Source organism: Mastigoproctus giganteus, chromosome 11, assembly GCF_048544385.1.
Source record: "Mastigoproctus giganteus isolate SK-2022 chromosome 11, ASM4854438v1, whole genome shotgun sequence".
In the NCBI taxonomy this organism is placed as follows: Eukaryota; Metazoa; Arthropoda; class Arachnida; order Uropygi; family Thelyphonidae; genus Mastigoproctus; species Mastigoproctus giganteus.
The window spans coordinates 11,657,318-11,683,177 of NC_143585.1; the positions used below are offsets into that span (position 1 = coordinate 11,657,318).

Here is a 25,860-nt window from a genome sequence, read left to right on the forward strand (position 1 = left end):
GATAGTAGTGCAGACCGCAGCGGGTAGCCTTAAGGTTCAGGGGAGAACCCCTACGAGGACGTGGAGGGCAGCCATGCTAGCCGTTCTAGTTGCTCTCGTCATGGTAAAGAGAATAGTCCTCTGAATTGTTTCGATGATCCGTTTATTCACTTCTAGTCCCGCCCTTATGTACCACACAAGGGAGCCCTACGTGATGGCAGAGATGAAGAGAACTTTGTAGTAGAGGGACAGGGTTGTACGGCTGAGTCTCCAGTCCCTGCGAGTGACTCTAGCGATGAGGGCCGCGTATCTTCTTACTTTTTTTTAAATATATTCTAGGTGTTAATTCCAAGGTGTTACCACTTCCTCCAACATCATGTCCTAAGGTGAGTTGTTTCATTTGTCAATCAGCAAGGCTGTTCCATGTGCCACGGACGACAGCTATTGGATCAGGTTCGTGATACTGCAGGCACGAGCTTTGGCTGCTGCTAAAGAATCACTAATGATTCAGGAGGAATAGTACAAATAGGCACAGACAAACATCCGTGGTTAGTCCACAAATCATCACTGAGTACTTTTTCACGACGAAGAATTCGAGGACAGGTGCTTCCCTGAGTCGTATTTCAAGTTTGAGTACTCGACGAGGATATATTTATTTAGACAAATGTCAAGTGTAATTACAATGGAATAATTGAAAAAGCCCGAAAGGTAAAAGCAGATTATCTGAATTAAGATTAGCATAAAAATAATCTAAAAATCACAAAAATGGTACCTAATTCTGTAGGTCCTCAGACTTTAACTACGTCGCTAAGGGGTTGGCACCAAAACTATAGGAGCCACAGCAATAAGCAAGGTCTTCGTTTCTGTTATGATGTACAGGTACGAAACGTATACATCGTAGACGAACCGACAGACACCAAAAGGAAGGAATAAAATTTAAATAAAAATAAATGTAAAATCCTGAATTATGCTGACATAATTCTGATAAAATCTGTTAAAGGAAAATTGAATGAAAGATAGAATTAAAAAATGAATGAAGGCAAAAAGCCCAGTATGAAATTTAAGATAAAAGAATAGTCATGTTTTGACAATTTACTGTATGATTAGACCAGAATGGGTGAAATTAGCGGAGTGTAGTGAATATAGAGCTACATCGGGGACCAAAGATGCAGGCTGATAGTTCTATCTATATTTATATCAGTTGAAGAAACATCAAATACATTTGAATCATCATCAAAATTCATCATCTTCGAAAAAACATTAAATACAAAAGAAACATCATCAACAAATACCTCTGTCTATATTTCATTATGTTTGCTCGGTATTTCTTTTACTAATACTCGGGTTGTTCCCCGGATCCACAATCCAGTTTAATAAGTTAATACTTTTTCTTTCTTTTTTAGACGTTCAGTTATATCATTATATCCTATTTTTTTAAATCAATATTATATATATATTTAACTATGACTTTTTTTCCCTTTATGTAGATTTGTCCATCATGTCCAACGAAGTTTCATTGCCAAACCATGCTTTCAGAAAACACGATGATCACAATCTCTCTCCTGCTGATATACAAAAGGCAAAGGAGGAACTTAGGGAGGACCCGAATACGAGAGATAAATTCATCGAATTGCTCCGGGACAAGTTGAAAGGTATGATAATTTAATTACGTGCTTGTTATACACTTATTCATAGACCATTGTGATTAATGGTGTTGAATGACTTCGACGGTGACACTGTATTGTTCATTGTGGACCGCACAGTTATTATAATCATCTTCCTCCCCCACACCTGGTGGAAAGGACCTGTGAGTCAATGGAGCGAGGAATTTTTATAGGCCCTTTCACAATATGGTTGAGTTAGTCGATCTCAGATAGGAGAGTCATATTTTTTTCTCCAGAAACTCGGGTTCTTCATACAACAAAAAATTCAGCTCAATTTACAGACAAATTATATAAAGCGTAATACGCCATAAGTTCCTGATGCACCTAAAATAGCACAACAACCAACGTATTGCCCCCAAACTTTTTTTTATAAATATTAATATTAATTTATAATTTATCGACAAGGGAGCAAAGAGAAAGTCAACTCTTGAAAATTCATCGTAGAGTTTGAACCTCAGCCTTCCTAAGTACAAAGTTACTACTAGAACAGAAATATGGGTCACGGGAAAGATACAGAGCGATGAAATGTATTGACGCCCACAACGGCTAAACGGCTATCTTTAACTTTGCTAGTGGTTAAGCTACTGAAGGCAATTTAAATAAATATGCTGTTTCTGAGAAATTATGGTTAAGAGAGTAAAAAACGGGAACATCGCTTTGTTTCTTGTGTAAAAGGAAGAAAAGCATGAACGAATCATTTATGTAATGAAATCGACGTAAATCTGTATCCACACAGCTGGGTTGATTACAACTCAGCTGTGTGGACTAAAATTTCGTTGATGTGTCCAAGAGGTACTTCGAATAGATCTTCAGAGACAAAAGACCTTCCACAGCAAAGAAGCACCATGTGAAAGTAGCTGAGAGGTAAGAAATTAGCGACAGAGTTGTTTCTTACAAAATGTCGAGCGTAAAGTTCTGTCAACCCTGGGAATGGTGATAGTCTCTGTAGAATAGATGAAACATGTAATAGCACACAAGACCTCGTATTCCACAATCTTAAAAGCATCTCTGTGATCACCACATGTCTCTGCGAGTAGCACAGTGCTATCGTCATCACCTTTCCCACACCTGCTGGAAAAAACCCGGGTTCGAATCCCGTTGTGGGTGTGAGCAATTTGGCATTGAACACCTGTTCTGGAACATACGCATAATTATTATTATTTTTTTAATTCAGTCGGGAAACTTTCTGCAGCCACGAAATCCACTGATGCAGACTCGCCTACAAGTTTCACTTTATGAAGACCATATCGATTTTTAAACCACCCTCTTCAGCTGAAAAACGTATCCCGCCAATTCTATCACCAGTTTCACTAGTGTAGATTAAGGTGTTTTGGAATTTCACGAATGATGACCGAACTTGACGGAATTTTAAGTTGAGTTCGATCTTCTCTCCACAGATTTAAAGCTTTTTCCATGTTTTCTCTTTTAACAACACGAGTTACAGAGCCAATTTTTGAAGCAATTAGAATGTTTTCACATAGTCGAGTGGTGAGGAGCAGGTTTAGAATAGCACACGCTCTTTGAGTAAACCGGGGTTTAAGCCCGTGACTCCTAAATACGGTAAATCCGGTAACCCGCGCTGGACCAGCGTAGCAGATTACGGTCCATTTCCCAACACGAATCGTCGAGGAGGCTTCCATCTTGCAGTGGGATGATAATGGCTGCAGTTTTGCGGAAGATTTTTTTGTTCCAATGTCTTGATTTATCGTACCGTTGACGCATTAGTTTTATGTTTTGCACTGACGCGACACTTTCACATTAGAAATTTTGTCTAATAACGCAATTTTACTCAATAATGTCACCACGTACATTGAACCTTTCACCACTCCCTTGTTATTCGTAACCATTGAGAATGGATGACAGCAGAAAAACTAAGAGGATAATGAAATGGAAACCGTGGAAAACCGTGGAAAAGAGCGATGGATGACTTAGAAGCAGAGTTAAAGAATACGAGAATAAGAAGTTGCAGAAGATTGAATTCTTGGAGGGCTTACTGGTGGAACATCCTTCAGAAGGCTAAGACCCACCCTGGGGTATAACGACAGAAGAAGGGGTTAGAAAACCTGTCCATAATAAAGTCACTTTCTTTTAACCGGGAGTTTACTGTATTTTAGTTGTTTCCTTTTTATAATCTGAATAATGTAAATATTAAAGTAGAATTAATGAATTACAAAATGTTATTGTAAAGTTTTAGGTGCATCAGTGACTTAGGCAATATTGTGGCATATATATTATGTCTGTAATTTTTGTGTGTTTTGTGATCAATATGTCTGTGTTCTTGTCAACACACATGAGTTTCCGGGAGAAAAATCATTGCACCCTTGAGGCCAACTAAGTCAGCCACGTTGTGACAAAGGCGATTAAAAATTCCTCACATCATGGACGTGATTCAAACCCAAATTTTTTCCACCAAGTGTTAGGAGGATATTAAATCTACAACTGTGTTACCTGTGAGTTAAATTATAAAACAATTTTATTTATTTAAATGTTCTTTGTTCCCTTTTATAGATAATATAAAACTGGAATTATTTATTGAACAGAGGAAAAGGACTTTATCTCAAGGAGCGATTCCCCTTTTCTGCTATCTTTCTTGAGGGTGAGGAAGTACAATGTAGAACGAGCTTTCAACACCATAAAGAACTACTACACCTGTCGGAAGAACAATCCAGAGTACTACAAGACTTCAGATATTGCTGAACTGCAGCCGCTATTCTCGAAAGATATTTTCACTGTCTTGCCCTACCGAACATCGAAGGGAGAAACAGTTGTCATTGCTGACATGGGTGAGAAGATATTTCAGTTTGAACTTCATAATGAAAGCCTTTTCTAAATATACATATATTTGTGATATTATAATTTTTGTATATAATATCGGTGTTTTGATACACCATAGACACTCTTAAAAAACTACAAAGTAGTTGTTGTTGTCATCATTTGCTCTTTCTCATATTGTGCTCTGCCTTCACGACGAGTTGCCATGATGCTGCACTACCTCAAATAAGTAACGCTTCACTATTAGTGAAGCCTTCCCTATTAGTGAAGCGTTACTTATTTGAAGTAGTGCAGCATCATGGCAACTCGTCGTGAAGGCAGAGCACAATATGAGAAAGAGCAAATGATGCCCACAACAACTACTTTGTAGTTTTTTAAGAGTGTCTATGGTGTATCAAAACACCGATATTATATAGATACTAAACTCTTAAAGTATTATGCCTTGTGCATTTAATTATTTTAAATATTATCTTATACACCTTTTGGCATCTCTCATATTGTGCGATTAACTTCACAACTGGGTCGTCATGTCTGCAATACTAGGGTACCTGCCCACCCACTGACGATAGGCCGGATATAACGTTCTTCTTTCGTATAATCACCTGACGAGGTTGTGCTGCTTCAAGGTTCTTCTAGATCGTAAGTTCTTAGATTAAGTTGTTTTTTTTTTGCTGACCCTGCGAAAGTTTCCAGGGTGGGATTAGTGCCTGCGGGCACGACAATTGTTACTTTTTTTTTTTTTTTTCTCTCTCTCTACAAAATGAGTTTCTATATACGTGAGAGGACCTTGGAATTCACTCTGGATGCAGAGTATGAACCGAGACAAGTAATTGAAGGTTTAGCGAAAAGCGTAAATTTATCTAGATTACAGGGGTTCACCCTCCTACCCTTGAGGAAATACCAGGTAGTTTGTAAAGACTGCGTGACAAGAGACACATTGCTGAGGGGCTTCCCTTTTGAAAACCAAGTGATACACCCCCATTTGGTGGGTAGTATCAGGAAATATATCACCATAGAGCGTTACCCAATTGAAATGCCGAACACATATCTAAAAACTTCATTAGAAGCATATGGAAAAGTCTCGAGAATAGAAATGCACGCGTGGGAGGGCTTTCCAGAGTTGTATACGGGAAAAGTAACAGTGCAAATGGAAATGAGAAAACCAGTTCCAAACATCATCTATGTAACGGGAAATCGACTACTTCTGAATTACAGAGGGGTAGAGAAGAGGTGCTTAAAATGTGGCAGCCTGGATCATTTAGGCGCGAATTGTACAAATGGGCGTTGTTTCAATTGCAAAGAAGTGGGGCATATCAGCAGTGACTGCCCCAAAGCATGCAACAAATGTGGGGAGACAAGCCATAAAGCGGGAAGCTGCTCAATTAGATCATATGCAGATGCCATCAGAGGAGGGGAAGAAAAAGTAGGCGAAGAAAATTCGGAAAAGGGAAATATGGTCATTTTAAGGCCACAGGGAGTCATAAAAAAGATACTGTCAGCTGAACCAGTGAATCTAATTACAGGAACAGGAACAGGGGAAGAAAAAGGGGTTATAGACATAAGTCAAGATACCCCAACTTCAATGGAAATAGTGGAAATAGCAAGAGGTATGAAGAGGGGGGACAACAAAGACGAAGAAAGTCTAGAGGTAGAAGGAAAAAGAAAGAGGAAAGAGGAAAAAGGAAAGGACACAATACAAGATCTGAATGAACTAAGTTCAGATGACTCCGAAACAGAAGGGACATTAGGCGAGGGTAGTGACAAATTACTGGGGGTGGAGCATTTAAAAAAATACGTGCCAGTAGGATCGGAAACATTAACTGTTAAATTAGAAGAATGGGAACAGCGGCTAGGAAAGCCGAGAATAGTGGTAGAGCATGCTCAAGGAGGTAAAGTAAACAACATCCAATTCATGTGGAGAGACATATTTTTTGGAAACTTAGCAGGACAGACGGTACTGGGAGTAGTGCAGCAGCTAAACAATTCCCGAATCTCATGGTTATTAGGACATGAGCAAGAGTTAGGCAGAACCTTGTATGCTCTAAGCGTATCCCTGACACAATAGATCAGATTTCTACATGGTAATCATAGGTACTTGGAACATAAGGGGTTTTGCTCAAGGGCATGCTCAGCATCATGTATGGAGAAGCATGTTGTTACTAGGGGTAAAAATTTTATTCATCCAAGAAAGTCATTTTTTTAACAGTGTCCAAGTGCGAAAATTCCAGAACAGATACAAATGTCTAAGCTTCTGGAGTTTTGGCTCAAGCAATTCCAAGGGGGTAGGCATCATAGTCTTACCACCGGTCATAGGAAAATTCTGCAATCTTCAAAGGGACATAGAAGGGAGAATAGTCTGCATTGACTGGAGAATAGGGTCGCATACAATAAGACTGATGAATGTATATGCACCAAACACCGCTCCAGAGCGGAGGCGGATATTTAGTAGTTTACATCTTTTTATGGTGGGGGCCCGATTGATTATACTAGGAGGAGACTGGAATTGCGTGTTAGACCCAGTTAAAGATAAGACAGGTACGGGGGATCCAACAACTGGCACAGAGGGCTCCTTGGAGCTCAACAGCTTGAGCTTAAAACACGACCTGATAGATATATGGAGAAAGAAATATCCCATAAGTCACGGAGCAACCTGGTCTAGGGGAACGGTAGGGACCCGCATTGACCGGTTCTATGTCCCAAGCAAGATATCAGATAAAATAAATCGGGTAAGACATATTAACATTTCGGGACCCCGCGCAATAACAGATCACAAATTAGTTATAATGGACTTTCCACTAAGCCTAACTGTAGAACAGGGGAAGGGCCCCTGGAGGTTAAAACCGGTGCTCTTTCCACTAAGCCTAACTGTAGAACAGGGGAAGGGCCCCTGGAGGTTAAAACCGGTGCTCTTGCAAGGTGACCCGCCGGATATTAAAAGACTAACACAGCTTTTGAGAAATCATAAACACTGGACAGAAGGGAGCTGGGTGCACTACAAAAATTCAATAAAAACAGCTTTTCAAAAATTAACAAGGGAAAAGCACCTGGAAAGTAAGAGAGAGCTAAGACACCTGTATGAAGTTCGGAGACTCCTAAAGTCTTGTCAGGATGATCTGGGGGAAAAGGGAAATACAAAAAGAAATCCTGTCGCTCTTAGAGAGGCAGGCAGAAAATGAAGCTATCCAGATGCGTATATGTTACAAGAAAGCTGATAAGTCGTCTGCTTTCTTCTTTAAGCAATTCAACAGATCACGCAGAGACAGCAGTTTAATCCATCAAATACAGGTAGCCCACACCAATATCAGAACACTAGTGACATCATTAAGTGTTTTGCACATGCTTACAAAGAAATGTATACAGCATTTAAAGGACCAGGTTTACTAGAAAGCTGGGAATTACCAGGGTTCTTGGCAGTTCATCGACATGAACAGGATCAACCTATCTCCATGAGTGAACTATCATCAGCATTGAAAGATATGAAAGGAGGTAAAGCGCCAGGTCCAGATGGGCTAACAGTGGAATTTTATAAGAGGCATTGGGAGGAAATTGGGCCAGTCTTGGCCGTCATTTTCTCCAAATTCTTCTCGGAAGGGGCTGTCCCCAAAGAATTTATAGAAGCCCAAACCATATTTCTCAAAAAACAGGGTAAAATGGGGAAAGAAGTGGGCGAGTGGAGGCCAGTAGGGCACATCATAGGTCCCAATCAAACATATGCAATTCCAACAAGATCTGTGATGGCAAATCTGTCATTTCTAAAAGATTTGCAGGTATACTGCAAGCAAAAACAATACAGTGTAGTGGTGGCTGTACTGGATTTGGCAAATTCCTTTGATAAGCTTTCCCATGAATACCTTAAAAATCTGCTGCATACGGTCCGAACGGGTTCTTTGCTAAGAACAGCCATCATCAGTCTGTACAAAGGGGCACAAACCACTCTTTTGATTAATGGCCACAGCTCGGAGAAAATAGAACAGGAACGAGGAGTTAGACAGGGGTGCCCACTAAGCCCTGTACTATTCTCGCTGGCATTAGAACCCATATTAAGGCAATTAGCTATTTCTAAAAACATTAGCGGGGTTCATCTTCCTGGCCCACACTCTGATTGCAAATATGTAGCACATGCAGATGACGTGATCCTAACTTTGGCGGATAGCAGTTCTCTACAAAGAGCGCTGGAAACCTTCAGTCATTTCAGCCTATCCAGCGGCCTATGTCTAAACAAAAGCAAGACGAAATGTCAACAGTGGGGAACTGAGGCTCCAGTACAATTGCCAGCAGGCCTCACATTCTCGACAACACCTATAACCATCCGAGGGGTTCGCTTTGTGAAATATCCGGTAGTATCGTGCCGCAATTACTAGATTCTTGGGAGGTCGCTCTGTCAGAGTGGAATTTGGGGATGCTATCTTTCTCCGGAAGGGTGTGTATTATGTGGACGATTCTGATACCGATGCTGATGAATACTGTGTCAATTACATCATTTAATTACTGCGTGCAGAAAAAGCTTACTCGAAGATTATTTAAGTTCTTTTGGAACAGCAGACAGCAAGAAGTGACACAGCAGAAACTATACTGCAGGAAGTGTGAGGGAGGTTATGCAGTACCACGGTTAAAGTGGTTAAGGTGGGCATATGTGTTAAAGCACATTTGGACTGCCCTACGGGGAGCCCATGCAGCTGCTGCCTTAGCAAAGTACAATATGGGACGGTTTACTAAACTACTAGGAGAGGAGCACACTGGTCCAACAGTAGAAATAATAACACCCTTCTACAAATTGGCAATCAAACACTTACAAGAGTTATCTGCAGGGGGTTTGCACATGGGAACCAAGCTTAAGATTTAGGAAATATACTGGAAGCTATCCGACATGAATACACCGCCAGTTCCGGTGCCACGCAGTTGGCTGAGACTAGATGTGACTCAGATGTTGGACAACCTACACCATCATATAGGTTATGAGTCACGGAAGGACCTGGCATGGAGAATAATACACGGACACCTGCCAGTGGAGAAGAACAAAGCCAAATTTCGAGGGCACACGAATGTTGAGTGTTTTTTTCTGTAAGGCGTGTGAAACAGTGGAACATGCATTCTTCTCTTGTCCGGTTACTCAGCGCATCTGGCTTAGTGTACACAAAACGATGGGAATACCACGCTTGACCAGGGAACAAGTACTATTCTTACAGTTCCCGGCCCCCATTTCCAGAGCAACACGCATCCTGATATACCTCCTAAATGAAGGTAAATATCAGGCCTGGAAAATCAGGAAAAGAAAAGAAGGCGGCTCTGCACAGGAGGTGTCAAAATGCACCCTTCGAACGATGCATGGTGCAATAAGAAGATTTTTGCTATTAGAATTACGACAACTTGGTAAACAAAGATTCCTACAACTATGGTTTTTCCCCACACCTTTATGTCGGCTTATAGATGACAACATATATGTGCAGCTTAGATGGTAATGATGAGGCTAGGCTAGGGAAGCGTATGTACCAAACAGATTAGTTTAGTTATTAGAGGAAAGGGCCCAAGCCAGCTGCAGGTGTTTGGTCTCTCTCCCAGATGAACGGCAGCCGAGCTTTGAAGGCTGCATGAAGCAACAGGAGTGTGGAAGAGGGGGATGACCCTAGAACCGATGTAGGGCAAGCCAACTCCAGGCGGTCGCCAACCAGGTGGTCATATGAACTGGGCCTTTCCCGGAGTGTGTCAGTGGGAGATTGAGCAGCCCAATCGGGTTGAGGTGAAAGATATGAGCGGACAAGGGTGTCCGTCCCTGTCTGCTCATTACAGGGAGTTTTTTTTTTTTTTTCAGCGATACAGGCCGCTAGGCAATCCCAAAGCAGGATCCATATAGGATCCTTGAAGGTAGTTTCCATACAAATATCTGGAAACTGGAAAACATGTCTGGTCTAACCAGCAAGCCTACCCACCCACTGATGAAGGCCAAATAGCCAGAAACATGTAGGACTCCGATTGGGTAATAAATATCCCCGTCAGGGGGACACATTGCCCATTCGGGGCAAGGAGCTTTGAATTCAGGTGAATAACAACTAAAAAAATCCCTTTCATTCTTCGACGGCATGTTTTTTCCTCTCCTTCTCTTACTGTCACTTTCCTACCTCTTTTTTTCTTTGCTCAGCCTAATAGGGATATTGAGGATAACGGACATCTTTATCCAATACCTTTTTCAAAACATGTCTGGGTGGTGGTACTCACTGAGAATAAGTAACAATAGCCTTCTCTATTAGTGAAGCGTTACTTATTTGAGGTAGTGCAGCATCATGGCAACTCGTCGTGAAGGCAGAGCACAATATGAGAAAGAGCAAATGATGCCCACAACAACTACTTTGTAGTTTTTTAAGAGTGTCTATGGTGTATCAAAACACCGATATTATATAGATACTAAACTCTTAAAGTATTATGCCTTGTGCATTTAATTATTTTAAATATAATTTTTGTATAAATTCAGAATTCTGATTTTATGTAAATCTTGCTGTTTTAAGTCTAATTCACTTAGACCTAGACGCAGTCTTCTTCTCAGGTGCTCAAGGTTATGTAAGAGATCAAACTCTCCATATGCAATGAGTTGCGTTGATTTGTGGTATAGTTAAGCAGCAAATTCAGGAATTTGCTTACTACTTGCCATTCCAGTAGTAATGTCCAGGAAACTGTTGTGGTTTTCAGTGTCACCAGAACAGTTTCCCCAATAAAAATATTAAACAGACTCTATTCTGAATGCAGGAGAAAGCATTGTGTATCCTTGAGAAAGTCAAGACTGCCCACCACATTTGGTTTTCCCTTGAAATGCACACTATGTGCAAACACCCACTGGCACATAGTGTGCAAGTGAGTGTTTCCTGTTTATGGGATACAGCCAAATTTGCACTACCATAGCTATGTCTGTTGTTTATGCCAGCACTAACTTCTCGACTTCATCATTTTTTTTTCTATCCAGTCAACCCCTTTCACACAGACCACACATACACACATCAAATAAATTTGACCAGCAGACGTTGCTCAAGAACAAGTTTAGGTTTCCAAGAAGGAACTCACATGTCTAATGCTCTTATGTTTAAATATTTAATCACCCTTCCATTGTGCTGGCAACCATCCACACATATAAACTTTAACTGTTCAAAGCCATCAGTACTCCTCCCCCTTTCTGCAACCACGCCCGGTGTCAATAATGTACAACAGAGCATGAACAAATTGTGTCAATAAGGGTCCTTAATGCTGTCATATTAAGGACTGGTGGTCCTTCAAGTTGACATAGACATTTTCTTAAATATAACAAGCTGGGCTTGTTATACCTGGGATCTAAAACGCTGATGGAAATGATATTCAGGTAATACTTGAATCATGTTTTGGGATTTTCAGCTACTTTTAATCGTTCTGCAACAACTACACCCTCTTCTTGCATATTTACGATGGTGGGGCTGTTATTAAACCTGAGAATAATTCCCTGTGTTGTTGTTTTTGAAGCATCCGCAACTAAGGCGTTCCTTGCATGTGTTCTGTGGTCGATTTACTCTTTGCTTGACGAAAAATCAGAATTACAGAAAGAAAAAACCAAGCCACCCAAGACTGAGACCCATGTGGGTAGCACAGTTGAAATCACAATATTCCCACCTGAGTTCGAATCACTTAGATGATGAGAGCAATTTTTTTCCTCCTTTTTCCAACGTCGCTGAGTTAGTCGGTCTCAGGCGAGGGTAGCATTTTTTCTCCCGAAACTTGTGATTTTCGGGCAGCAAACAGAAAATTTACACACATAATATACAGGAAGCAACATGGCCTTAGTTGCCAATACTCCTCAAACCCAATAACAGCAACAATCACGACTGAGACCAACTCAGCCATGTTAAAAAAAAAGGTCCGCAATGATTCTTCACGTCATCGACAGGAAGCAACCTCAGGTCTTTTCCACCCGGTGTGCTGCCCACGAGGGCCCACCATGTGCGAGCCTGAAATATGGCGCCCAATGCACTGGTGGTGACCGGGTGCGAACCAATTTAAGCAGTAGGTGAAAGAATCTGGTCCATACTACACGGAGGAGTGCCATCCTACAGCTTCCAACTAGTATTGCCTGCTATCAGGCAATACTAGTTGGTAGCTGACTGTTATCGTCCACTGCACTACCACCACTTTTGCTTTTTGGAGGCGTGAAGTGGTAGTGGAACCCATTTTAGTCTCGAGGAAAGCTCGGACCATTTGCTCTCATCTGTTCCATCATGCAGTACAAATTGTAACTTTTCAGGTTATAATGGACATCATGGGGAGATGCATACGATCTTCATTACATTTTGAGTGTACAGCTCTAAACGGTTCAGTAGTGCAGGCAGTCAGATAGTCCACCGGATCGAAACTATAGGTAACACTCTCCAAGATGCTTTCGGATCAGCTAGTGTATAATCTTACTGCCCTCGACGCTCCATGTCCTCTCATTCTTTTCTTATTACTGAATACATCACGAATAGTCAAAAATATACAAAAAAAACTTGTATGCGAAAAGATCTAAACGTTCCGAATACTTCCTCATTTATTGCACAAATATATGTGGTCTCAGTGCAATCTCAATGATGTCCATATGTAATTACAGACTGCAACGCCTCATGTACTTTTCCTGAGAGTTTCCTGTCAGAGATTTAATAATTTTAATCTTACGTTTTTGATTTTTTTAGATTAAAATCACTTGAGTAGATTCGGTAAAATTCTTCTGTTGTCTCTATCGTTATCCTAACTCTAAATCACTGGAGATCTTCGGTTTCCTCCAGTCCAAATTCCTTACATCGTGGTAATTTTCCGTGGTGATTTTTAATTTCACAACTTATGCTGGCTTTCATTTTTAAGTGACAGGACCAAGCAGGTTGAGATTCTGAAGTATTTCCGATTACTAATGACCTTGCACAGATTGCTTTCCTCGCAAACAACCATTCCAAGTGCACGGGGCTTGGAATGGTAGTTTCTTGAATCTACCAGCAGATTTAGAACTGCTGGGACTCATCACGATACACGTGAATATATTTGCACGAAAAAAAAATTAACGAAAGAAAATATTTGTCACTGAGGGATCAATGAAGTATGACCATCTCTATGAAAACTGAACGCGACCCGTTGACCACGTGAGGACGAGGTCCAGAGTTAGTCGACCTACGTAGCATAGATACTTGTTCAGTAAGGAATAAAATTCCAAGCGTGATGGGCAAAAAGAAGGATTTATCGGACTTTGATAAAGGACAGATTGTGGGTGCTCGACGAATTGGTGCCTCAATTCCCCAAACGTCTGAACTGGTGAGGTGTTCGAGAACCGCCTTAGTTAAAGTTTACCAGCACTGGAGCAAAATGGTAAAACAACGAGCCGATGGTAAAACGCAAAATTCAGCGGAAGGTTGATGTTAGAGGTGAGCGCCGGGTCCGACGACTCGTCCAGCCGAACAGGCGCAGCACAGTTGAAGAGTTGAGTGCCCAATAGAACATGGGGTATACCGGAATAATATCTGGCATGAGCATGCGTCGCATGCTGGCATGTATGGACTATACCAGCGGACAATCCCTATGGCATCCTCTCTTAATCAAGGTTCATCGGCTTAAAAGACTTGCCTGGTGCAAAAATAATGCATGTTAGACGTTACAAGACTGGAAAAGGTGTACTGGTCGGATGAGTCACTTTAATATTTGTGGAATCACTTTAATATCTTGTTGAATAAATGCCAAGTCGGCATTTATTCATCTGCTGTACTAAGGGCCAAAGGAAGACCTACGAAGTATTAGTGAGTGGTCATAATTCAGTGATCACTCAGTGTATAATGTACAGTGTTGACGAAGGCAAATATTTGATATAAAAGTAGAAAATATTAAAGCAGGTAAAGAAGACAGGAATCATTCCGGAAATGGAATATTCCGTATACACTCTTGATGCTGTTGATCGGGGATAGTGCAATTTCTGTATCACCTCCGCGATTGAGTGACCCATGCGTCGGACACCCACTATCATCCCTCATTTAAAGTCGGTTAACTCTCAATGTTTGTCCATACTGACATCGAATCACCGTCTAAGTGAATGCAGTGAATCAGTGTACCTATCTACCTTTCAAGCGGTGGGTTCGTCCATTAGAGAGAGGGGTGACAACCAACGTCGCGTTGCCCAGGAACCAGGTATCCCATGAATTCTCTCATCTCAGTGTACGATATAGTTTAAATTATAATTCAAAGAAGTACTAGAAAAACTGCAGGGCATGAATAGATGAAATGAGAGTTGGCTTTTATTTTTTCAGAATTGTATTTTTTCTGTGGGGAGATGCTGTATAAGCTTGATTTCTTGAATGATTTTTAAAGTTGTTATATAAGCACTATGTCACTGACTGCGAAACCACTCTCTGCAACCATATGAATTCGTGGGTAACAGCGGAGCACTGAGAAACAGCAGTCACTCGCATGAACTCTATCAGTGGATATTTCACTGAAAAATGCTCAAACCAATTGGCGTCACCATTTTCTACATTTTCTGCTTTTTTTGTAATTTCAGGTTCTGCTGATCCGACCAGTCAATCTGTGGCTATGACCACACGTGCATTTATGCTTCTATTGGAGTGGAGCCTACATTTTGCGCCATGTACAGTTAACGGAATGTCCATTATTATAAACTTTAAAGGGTTTTCGTGGAGTCATATAAGAGAATATTTTCAATTCAGAAAAACAATGAACATCGCAAATATGTTTCAGGTGAGTGATCCACTGTGTTTCATATACTTTTTTCTACTACTGATTAATTTCTCTAAAATTGCTCTTTAGTTCAATGATTATAGTGTAGAAATGCACTATTAAAATATCCAAAAAATGCAAGAAAACAGCAATTCCCTCATAAAAATGACACCACGGAAATCACCATACAATATTGCTTTTTAAAAAATAATTTGATGGCGAACGGAAATGTTCTAAGACATGATGGACTTCAAAAGTGTACAGAATGAGAAATGAATGTGCCTCATTATAAAAGATCATAGGAAAGGGCAAAGAGCAGACGGGTTGGGCCCTAGAACAGCCCCAAACGTTATATGCAATACTTTGATAGATGTCACGAGTTATGACTAGAAAGGGAAAATAGAAAAGAGCTCTTCAGTTGTTGTCAGCCCATTTTTCTGCTGCTATTACGTGCTTGTACTACTGCTGATTTCTGTTTGAGTCATTTCCTTTTTATTCTTCTCATATATTTTCCTTTTGTATTCAGAGAAGAGTAACATTGCTCGAGAAAACTGAAGTCAACCAATGAGGAAGAAGAAAAGTTGGTTCTCTTCTTTTGAAGTTGGACAATAAGAGGACGTTGAGGTTTTTTTTTTTTTCTTTCGATGCAGAGGAAGCCTTATTTGTGTACTTAAGCCGTTGTTGCGTTCTTGTTATTGGGTTTTAGGAACATCGGCGACTAAGGCCATGTTGCTTCGTGTATACTGTCTGTAAATTGTGTGTTCTCTGGTGAATTTTCTGTTTGCGAAACGAAAACCCGGGTTTCTGGGAGAAAAAGCCATACTACCCTAGCCTGACACAGATTACCTCAGCCACGTTATGAAAAGCCCCATAAAAATCCCTCATGCCATTGACGGAATTCGAACTCAGGTCTTTTCCACCTGGTGCTGGTGCGATCCTACGAACTGTTTCGCACGACGGCTGTGCTTAAATGATGAGAGATTATAACAAAAGGTAATCCGCAATAGAGGCGAATGTCCTTGAGTAGAAATCAGAGTGTCACAAAACATAAGCAGAACACATGAGCAGAAGAATCCTCTTTGCGAGATATAAGACAGGACTGAGTTTTAGAAGAAATGAAATCAACTAAGCTAAACTTGCCCCGTAAATTCGCGAAGTTGAAGCTGTTTGTTCAGAGCGAGGATTCGCAAATTTAAAGATGGAAGGCGACGTCCTACCCTTAGCAAAACTATGGATAGGATTTCTAGTCCATGGAAGAATGTGATTAATGTACAAGAGGAAAAGAGTGGAAGAGAGAACTGAACATTCGAGTTCACCAGCATTAGTGGAGAAGTTAGAAGACAGACAGTCATCTACAGTCAACCGCAGTGATTCGTCAGAGAGAAAACTAGATAGATACTAAACTACAAAAGCCACTTAGAAAACTAAAGTTAGAAAACATAACATGCTTGTTGATATGGGGCATAAGCTACTTTGGCTATAATGCTACATAACATGCAAGTTTATTTAGAAGATCCTTTCGTCAAACACGATTAAAAGCCTTTGAAAGGTCAAGTGTTAACTGTTGACTGGCACTCACTTGACAATGTTGTGCTTGCCTTTGAAAGGTCAAGTGCAAAATTGTGTTGCAATTAACCTTTCAAAGGCATGTATATGATGCAAGAAAGCAAGCTTATATATCATGAGCCAAAAAAAAAAAAAAAAACCCTTCCTGTTGCACCCATCAATTCGGTCCAAATGCTTGACTAGTTCTGCCTTGAATTTATTTAAGCTGTCAGATTCTACAACAACAAATGGAAGTTGGTTCCAACAATCAACCGTCTGCTAGCTAAAGGTTAATTTCCGCATATCTATTCTACGACTGTGATTCCTCATTTTGAATTTATGTCCTCGCAGGCAACTAATCTGAGCAAGAGGAAGATTCCCAACAGCACTGAGCTTGCTCAAACCATATAAGGCTTTATACACCTCAATCAAATCAATTCGCAATTGTCTAGTCACCAGACACTGAAATTTGAAAAAACAGCACCACCTTCTTCAAAAGAGCACCCCTTTCTTCCGCTCACCTATCTTGTTGCCCTTCTTTGTACTCGTTCTAGCAACTCTACATCCTTCCTAAAATGAGGCCTCCAGGCCTGTACACAGTACTCTAAGTATGGACTGACCATTGCCTTATACAAGGGGTTAACGAAAAAAATTGCTTTTGATCATTGAGAAGACACCATGAACTACTCTTGCAGACCGTCTGACTGCTCAGAAAATTTCGTATCTGACTACACAAATACCCCAGGTCCTTTTCATTTTCTAACCACCCTGAGTGTAGTACCACACAGTTGATATGTTACACTTCGGTTACTGCTGTCCATATGCAGTACTTTACATTTGTCAATGTTTACCTTAAGTTACCACCTCTCAGCCCATCTGCTCTACGTTTCTAGATCTTGCTGCAGTAGCGAACTATCATTAGGGCCATTAATAACTCTGCGAACCTTCGTATCGTCTTCAAGCTTAGACACTAAGCTTCATATACTTTCATCAATATCATTTATAAATATAGGAAACAACAAAGGACCTAACACTGCACCCTGTGGGACTCCACTAATAACATTAGTCCACGGAGAGCAGTTTCCATTCAATACCACTCTCTGTCTTCTCCTAACCAACCATCACAGTATCCATAGCAGAAATTTGCCTCCAATGCTCCAATTTGTACCGAAGCCTTCCATATACAACAGTATTTAAAGTTTTCCTAATATTCAAGTATATGATATCAAAATATTTTTTTTGCATCCAGTTCCACCGTGGCTACATCTTATTATCCAATCAAATTGGTCAGACAAGACTTCCGTTGAACAAACCCATGCTGTGTGCGAACTATAACTAAGAATGTCTAGACGTTCTTGCAGTGCTTCTTTAACCAGTGCCTACATTAATTTCCCCGGAACAGAAGTTAAACAGACATGACTGTAATTGCTTGTATCACCACTCTGAACCCCATGTGTGAATTGGGGAAACATTTAGAACATCCCCAGAGTCCAAGAAAGTTCTCATAATCATGGCTAAGGGTTTGTTTGCTTACTTCCTTTGCTGCCTCCTTTAATATAACTGGATTGATCCCATCCACCCCAGGTGCCATTTTATGTTTATCTTCAACAAAATTTCCTCTGCTCCATCTGCTCTCAGTTATTAAAAAATCATTTAACTCACTACCCTAGCTTAATACACCTCTGGCATTCCCCTCCCTAAAGAACTCCTTATGTGTGAATGTAGAAGTAAACTATTAATTTAGTTGGTTAACTACCTGAGCAGGATCATCAATTTATCTCCTCCTTCTAGAGTTTACGTAACTATAGAGCTCTTTGCTGTTTTTCTTTGCATCCTTTGCCAAGGATTTCTCATAATCTGCCTTTGCCTGCCTAAACTCTTTGCCTGACCAATCACTACCGATAACCAGATCAAGAGTATTACTCCCTCTAGTTGCCTCCCGAACATGCTGTTGCAGAAAACAACCATCTTCTAAATTCACAAAAGCCTTGCTAGTGTGCGGATGACCAACCCCCAAGTTCCAGTCAATATCTGGGAAATTTATATTCCCCATTATAAGACTCTCTGATTTACTGGCCCACTCTATTTCTCTGTATAGTTATTTATTGTACTCATCACCGTCAAGGCCTATAACACACTTCTACTCTCATTGTCCCTTTACATTGTTTATGTCACACCAAACAGACTCAACATTGCACTGTCCACCCTTGTCAACTGGATACACTTCCTTGGAATTTATGTGTTTCTCAACTAATAGCATAACCCCTCTTCCCTTCCTATCCTGTCTATCCTTTCTGTACACATTGTACTCCCCAAATTCCAGTTCTCCACAGCAATACCTCAAATTCATCAAATTTATTTACTACACTCCTAGCATTGGTGTTCACGCAAGTATACTTGCACCTGTACTTATTCTTAGCTACACTAACACAACCCATGTGTTTACTTGTACCGCAATGTCTCCTAGGAGTCTCTGAAATCCGCGACTCCTTATTTTCCAAGCTGCTGCTCATTCCAAAAGAAGCAGTACAAGAATCACCAGCTGCTACTGTTAATCTATTAGTCTGTGAATCCCCCCCCCAAGCTAGCATTTTTCCGACCCACCTAACACTGCCTCGATAGTATCAGCAAATATTCTTGCACCCGTTTAATTTAAGTGTATCCCATCCCTGTAGAAGTATCTCCTGTTAAAAAGCACAAACCATGCTGAGAAAAATTATACCCCTTGAGCCTTGCACAATCCTCTAGAGTCGAATTGATCGGCAAGGCTCTCATCATATACTCTCTCTTATCGTGTCTTTTTTTTTTTTTTTGATGAAATGCCCAAACACGAAAGGTATCAAAACCTATAGTACTTAGTACCGCGCATGGGTTGAAGAAGAAGTATGGGGAGAGGGGGATGCCGGAAAGTGAAAGTGAAAGTGTGTTTAGGGTCCAACGGCACCAGGGGTTCCCCCCATCTCCGCGTAGTTTACATTTTGGGTGAACCAGTTGACTGGAAAAGCCAGATATTTAAAATTGTGTGGGAATTGTATTTGTGTGGTGTCGTGTACCGTTGTTCATCTGGTCATTTAGCCGCTGGACTCCAGCTGAAGCCCAATGTTGCCCCACTTTCGCCCCGTGGAGGCAGACAAGGAACTCACTTAAGTTACTTTGGCAGGTCCTGCCGCTTAATTTCCTGAGATTTCGGCGGCTAGGACCTAAAAAAATAAAAAATAAATAAAAAAATAAATAATAAATAAATAAATAAAAAAAAATAAATAAAAAATAAAAAAATATAAATATAAATAAAAAAATAATAAATATAAAAAAATAATAAAAATAAAAAAATAATAAAATAAAAAAATAATAATAATAAAAATAATAATAATAATAATTGAAGATATATAAGAGTGTGTATATATATATATATATTCATGCAGTTGTAATTTCTTTTTGAATGTTTGCATACAGCGCATAGCGTTCATACATTCAAACGAGAGGAGCACGGCAATGCATATGATAGGCGAGACTGGGCGAAAATTATTTTGGATTTGATTAATTTAGGATGTAGGGCGTTTGCGTCGTGTATAGATAGAGTGGGGGGAGGAGAGGCAGAAGGCTGGGGGGGTAAAGGTAGAAGTATGGGGCGACAGAGTAGGTGTCCCCAGGTGGTCAGTGAGGCATGTCCATGCCTCACCAGAAGGAAAAGGAGGGTCGGCGGAGAGAGGGGGGGACAGGGTGTCTCCCCTCTTCCCGCCTGGGTTTGGGTTTAAAGTAATCGAGTCAGGTGCTCGATTTTGTTCACCAATATGGCTTGGTGGCAGCGAACTGCACGGTCCAGGTCGGTGTGTTCCTTTGAAAAGTCCAGGGTTGTGGTCATTCTAATGGTTATAAGGCGTGTCCTTTATTCTTAGTAGAATCGGTTTCCTTGTAGGGTCCACGATGCGGCAGTCATGACACCTAGTCGTTATCAGTTCTCAGCTTGAATTTGTTTTATTGCTGTTGGTCACGGTTTGGTTGTTGTACGATGAGGATACGTCTCCTCTTGTAGAGGTCTTCTGCAAATTTGGAGAATGCAATGTATTGCTCTTTACTGTCGAGTAGGTGCTTTTCTCTGTCTCTGGACAAGAAGGTGATCCTGGAGATAAGCTGGCAGCGATGGTCATCGTAGAGCCGGCAATCGTACATGAGGTGCTGCCAGCTCTCAGACTCTCCTCAGCAGCAGGCAGGGTCCTCAGTGATGCCCAGGGCTGTGAGTTTTGCTTTGAATGCTCCGTGTCCGGTAAGTAGAAAGGTTGTATAGAGACCCGGTGAGAACCACAGCAGGGCCTTCGGATGTAATTTCTCCACGTTGGGGAGAAATTTCCTAGTGATCTCTCCCTTGGAAGAGTTGTCCCATCTAGTTTGCCATATTTGCGTGAGGTGGGCAGTGAGTCTTTTCTTTTCGGTTGCTCGGTTAACAGTGGGATCTGCATTGAAGCCCATGAAGGTGCAGGCGTTCCCCTTAGAAATTTCATAGAGGATTCCGATTCTGGCCACTTCCAGGCCGAGAGGAAGGGTTCCAGCCAACACCTGCAGCGCATGTGTGCTTACTGTGCTGCAGGCCCGTGTGATGGCTAATAGCATGGCTCTGTGAATGGAGTAGAGTAACCTGTGGTTTACTGCCATGGTGACCTTAGAGTACCATGCTCCCGATGCATAGGTTGCTATCGGTATAAAGGCTGCTTTGTATATGAGCTTGAGGGTTTTGCTGTTTAGCCCCCAGTCCATTTTTGCGACACTGGTGATGAGGGCCGTGTAGCCCCTAATTTTCTTCCTGGTGTAGTTGAGATGCGTTTTAAAGGAAAGGGTGCCAAGTTTTTACTCTTATCCTGTTTGAAATCTAGTTTGTACTGATTAATTACTGCTTTACAATTGGTGCGAGCTTTGGTGAAGGCAGAAAACGAACTTAGAGATTTGCAAACAAACGAATTACGATATGCAGCGGTCTTCTCTTAACTGGCCTTAGCACATTTCTTGGAAAACCAAGGTTTAAATAAAGGACAAGATTTTAAGGTAGAGTGTGGAATAAAGCATTTCATCCCTACAAGAATAATTTCACTGGCATGATCAGAGAAAACGTTGGCATCAGAAGATCTAAAGCAGTTATCCAGACAGAGAAAAGAAGATATAAAATCTAGCATATCATCCCCTTTGCATTCTTGTTAAAACAAACAACACAATGTTCCGAACAGCCAAGACAAAAAAGGGTTCAACAGAGAAGAGACCATCACCAGGTTGTAATCCCGGATGTCTAAAGGACCACTCACCTGGACCGTGTATTAGGAGTGGTTGTTTGTGCGAGGAAAAGATTAAGGTTGAAGGTGTGTGTGGATAGGTTTGTCTGATATTTTCTTTAGTAAATGAACAATCTGTGAGAGGTCATTAGTAATCATAAAAGCCCCAGCATTTCGACAAATACGTCAGCGTGACTGGAAAACGGTAGCCAGCTGCAGTTGTGAACATTAAAATCACCCAGGAAAATTACTACAGTGGAGTAATGGAATTTTAAGCCAGAGTAGTTCGAAAAGCAGAGATTCCAAATTACAAGGAATATCACATGCACAAGTATCACCTTTGAATCAAAAGGAATCATAGACCAAATAATATCATAACTGATATGAGCAGCGGTTGAAGCAACCGATAACTAGGATGATTCTGTCAGAAAAAGTACATGGGGTGGTTTGGTAGATTCTAATAGGAAATTGCCATCATTGAGTTTGGTACTGAGACCACGTATATTTGTGAAATGAATGAGTTCGTGTTTGGCAGGTTGAGATCTTTTCGCGGATAAGTTTCTTCTATTAGTTTGACAAGTCACGACGTGTTCAGTAGTAAGGAAATGTGGCTAGGACATGCTCTATAAAGCAATACAGTTTTTGGATTGGGTGTACACAGAGAAAGAGATGGATATGTTCGTACCATGTGTACACGTGGGAAGATCATATCCATCTCTTTAACATATAGGCGCATTATTATTATTATTATTATTATTATTATTATTATTATTATTAAAATCAGTTTATTTTCCAAGAAACCTTGGGTCACCCCGGGACGGCTCTGTGCCAGAAGGATGTGAATACAGACTAAGGCGCGAGGAACACAATGTACAATAAACAAGGGTACATTCGTGCTTGACCCGAGACTTTTACAGGATTAAATAAACAATAATGTACAAAATATACAGTAATATACATGATTACATGAAGACAGAAAGTCTTTGTCATATACAAATAGGCAAGTTAAAAAAAAAAAAAAAAAAAAGGTCTGTCCAGGAGCAGGTGAGTATTATAGGTTCATAATCTGGTAACAGTTCTTGAGGATTTCCTTCCTGTAGGGCTTGTCTTCACAGAACCTATCAGGGTGGATCCTAAATTTATTGAAGATCCGAAGACAATTGGCTGGAAACGTCTTACTCTGTCAAACATTGATTCCCTGAGGAATCAATGTTTGACAGAGTAAGACGTAGAGGGAGACAGGAGTCGGGGTGCTTCCCTCTTGCCCTCCTCGGACCAGAGATTAATGCGGATACTGATGGAGCATCAATTCACCTCGTTATAAGCCGTGCAAACGTGAGAACATTTTTTGTCATGATGATATGTCTCCAGGGAGTGGTGCCTAGATTTGCTTGTAGGATAGATCTGGAGATAGTTAGGGGGTAGCCTACCACCCTGTTCATCCATCTAAGCAACCAATACTCTAACCTAAGATACTTCTGAAGGTATGAGGCAGATGACAAAATTTCCGAAGCATAGAGAGGAATCGGCGTAATACACCTCACGATGTGCCGAACATCCTGAGGTGTATTATAGCCCCAGCAGCTTATGCGCCATTAAACCTCCATAACACACAAACACGCACTCTTTAACTTAACGTGGCATCGACTATTTGGCAGAGTAGAGGCATGGAGATTATACTGGAATCTTCCTAGAGAATTACCAATAAGTTAGGTCTGGTGGACTACCTAGCAGCCGACCTACGAACACAGTTTTAGAGCTGTATGTTCGAAATGTAAGGAAGATTGTATCCCGTCATGATGTCCATCATAACCTCAAAAGGCATCAATTATACTGCATGATGGAAGGATGGGGACGTTTCCAGAGCTTTTCTCTGGAGATTATATATGTGTTTGTTTATTGGATGCTTGAAATTTCATTAAGAAAATTTGTGGTATTGCAACAGTTGAAGAGTCATCTACCACCTACGGCTGCCTCCTTGCACAGAGAGGGGGGAATTCATCCATGTGGTGTGACGCCACACCTCAACCTCTTCTTACATTGTTTCGTACCTAAGGGTGACCTCCACTATGCTAGGTGCCGTATTTCAGGGAGTGACTCTAATATAACAGATTTTTTGTCGTATTTCAAAACATATACGAGGGTTTTACACAGCGTTACTAACAGTCCCAACATCATGAAGGTGCAAGCAGAGGATTTCTCTGCCACAAACCAAACAGACGTCGCCGATATTAGGTCCACTTCATTTGTGTGTCATCCGAATGTCAGTTCCATCAGTGTTAAAATTCCCAGGTAAAATATTTTATCAAATTATTGTTGTATTCGAACAGGCAAGGGACAGCCAAATTTGTTAAAGGGAAATCTTCTCTGACCAATTTCTTTGGATACTACGATGGGGACACGAAGGAACTGGATAAAAAAAAGATAATTTTGAAATCATATTTGGATTTCAGGAAAGCGTTTGATACTGTTCTACCTAAAATAATACTGTGCAAATTAGAGCGGTATGGCATTAAGGGCACGTTGCTGCTGGGGATAAAATGACGGAAGAAGACAGAGAGTGGTAATCAGCTGACACTGCTCTTTGTGGACTAATGTTATTATTAAAGTCTTCCAGGGTTCTGTTTAGAGCCCATTATTGTGTTCTATATTTATAATACTATTCGTGAAGTTATATCAAGGTAATTGTCCAAGTTTGTAGATGACACAAAGGTTGCCACGGTTTGTAATGAGAATAATGACAGTGTGCTACTGCAACAGGATAAAGAAAACTTATGCAGATGGGTGAGAAGTAGCACTGACGTTTAATAGTGACAAATGCAAAATTCTGCACGCTTTAGTAGTAAATACGAAGTAAAGTACAAAAAAAAACATTAGTAGTGCTGAATGCAAAAGAACTGGAGGTAATTGTGAGCTCAGATATTAAGTTCTCTGAGCAGTGCAGACAGACCAACAAGACCATGGGATTCTGTCAATGTTCAAGCCACACCTTTAGTACTGCATACAGGTTAGAGGCTTGGATGTGCTGCTTATGTTGTTGTAGTAGGGTTTTAGGAGCATCGGCAACTAAAGCCATTTGCTCAGTGAACGTATATTATCTTTAAATTGCGAATGTTCTGAGGTCGTTTATTCTCTTTTTATGGAGGTAAAACTGAGTTTCCAAAAAAAAAAAAAAAAAAAAACCATGGTAGCCTCGCTTGAGACCGACTTACTCTGACACGTTGTGAAGAGGACTCATAAAACTTCCTGCTCTCATCGATGGGACTCATACTCGGTCTTTATACTCGGTGTGGGGAGGACGACGATCTACCAAGTATGCTACCCGGAAGGTACAAGTATACAGCTGCTGAAACGAGCACACAGGAGCGCAATGAGATTGCTGAGGGGGAGCAAAGGGATGCTCTTACCAAGAAAGGCTTAATTTCTGTAAATTGCGGTGTCTGAAGACTACTCACATGCGAGGTGAACTGATTGAGGTGTAAAAGGCCTTGAATGGTTTGAGCAAAGCCCATGCCGATGGCATTTTTCCTATAGCTCAAATTACGCACCTGACGCATGAGTTCAATTTGAATAAAGACTAGATGTGCAGAATATATGCACGAAAATTTGCCTTTAGCCAGCGTGTGTTTCATTCCTGGAACAAACTTCCACCTGCCGTTGTGGCAGTTGATAGCTTAAATGAATTCAAGGAAGAAATAGACAAACCGTTGCAGGTAATGGATAGTTAAAATGAGAAATTTTCTGTTTTCCTTTTTTTTTTTTTGGCTGATGCTGCATAAGGTTTTTGTGGATTTATTGCATGATTGTTTTCTACAGCAGTATGAAAGAGAGGCAACCAGAGCGAGTAATAATGTTGGTCGTGGGAATACACTGGTGCCGTTTGACACTAAACACACTCTGTACTCTTGATCTGAATATCAGCAGGGAATATTCATGCATTAAGA

The 25,860-nt window shown here is 40.8% G+C and overlaps 1 protein-coding gene across 1 annotated transcript in view; it reads left to right on the forward strand.

Annotated features, from left to right (window-relative positions):
- The window catches only part of LOC150077712 (clavesin-2-like), a 144,169-nt gene that overhangs the window by 38,690 nt on the left and 79,619 nt on the right, over window positions 1–25,860 (forward strand). The window contains exons 2-4 of the mRNA XM_090385218.1: window positions 1,467–1,631; window positions 4,184–4,426; window positions 14,938–15,134. Coding sequence (XP_090241344.1) covers window positions 1,478–1,631; window positions 4,184–4,426; window positions 14,938–15,134 — 594 coding nt within the window. The 5' untranslated portion in view covers window positions 1,467–1,477. The remainder of the gene's footprint in view (window positions 1–1,466; window positions 1,632–4,183; window positions 4,427–14,937; window positions 15,135–25,860) is intronic.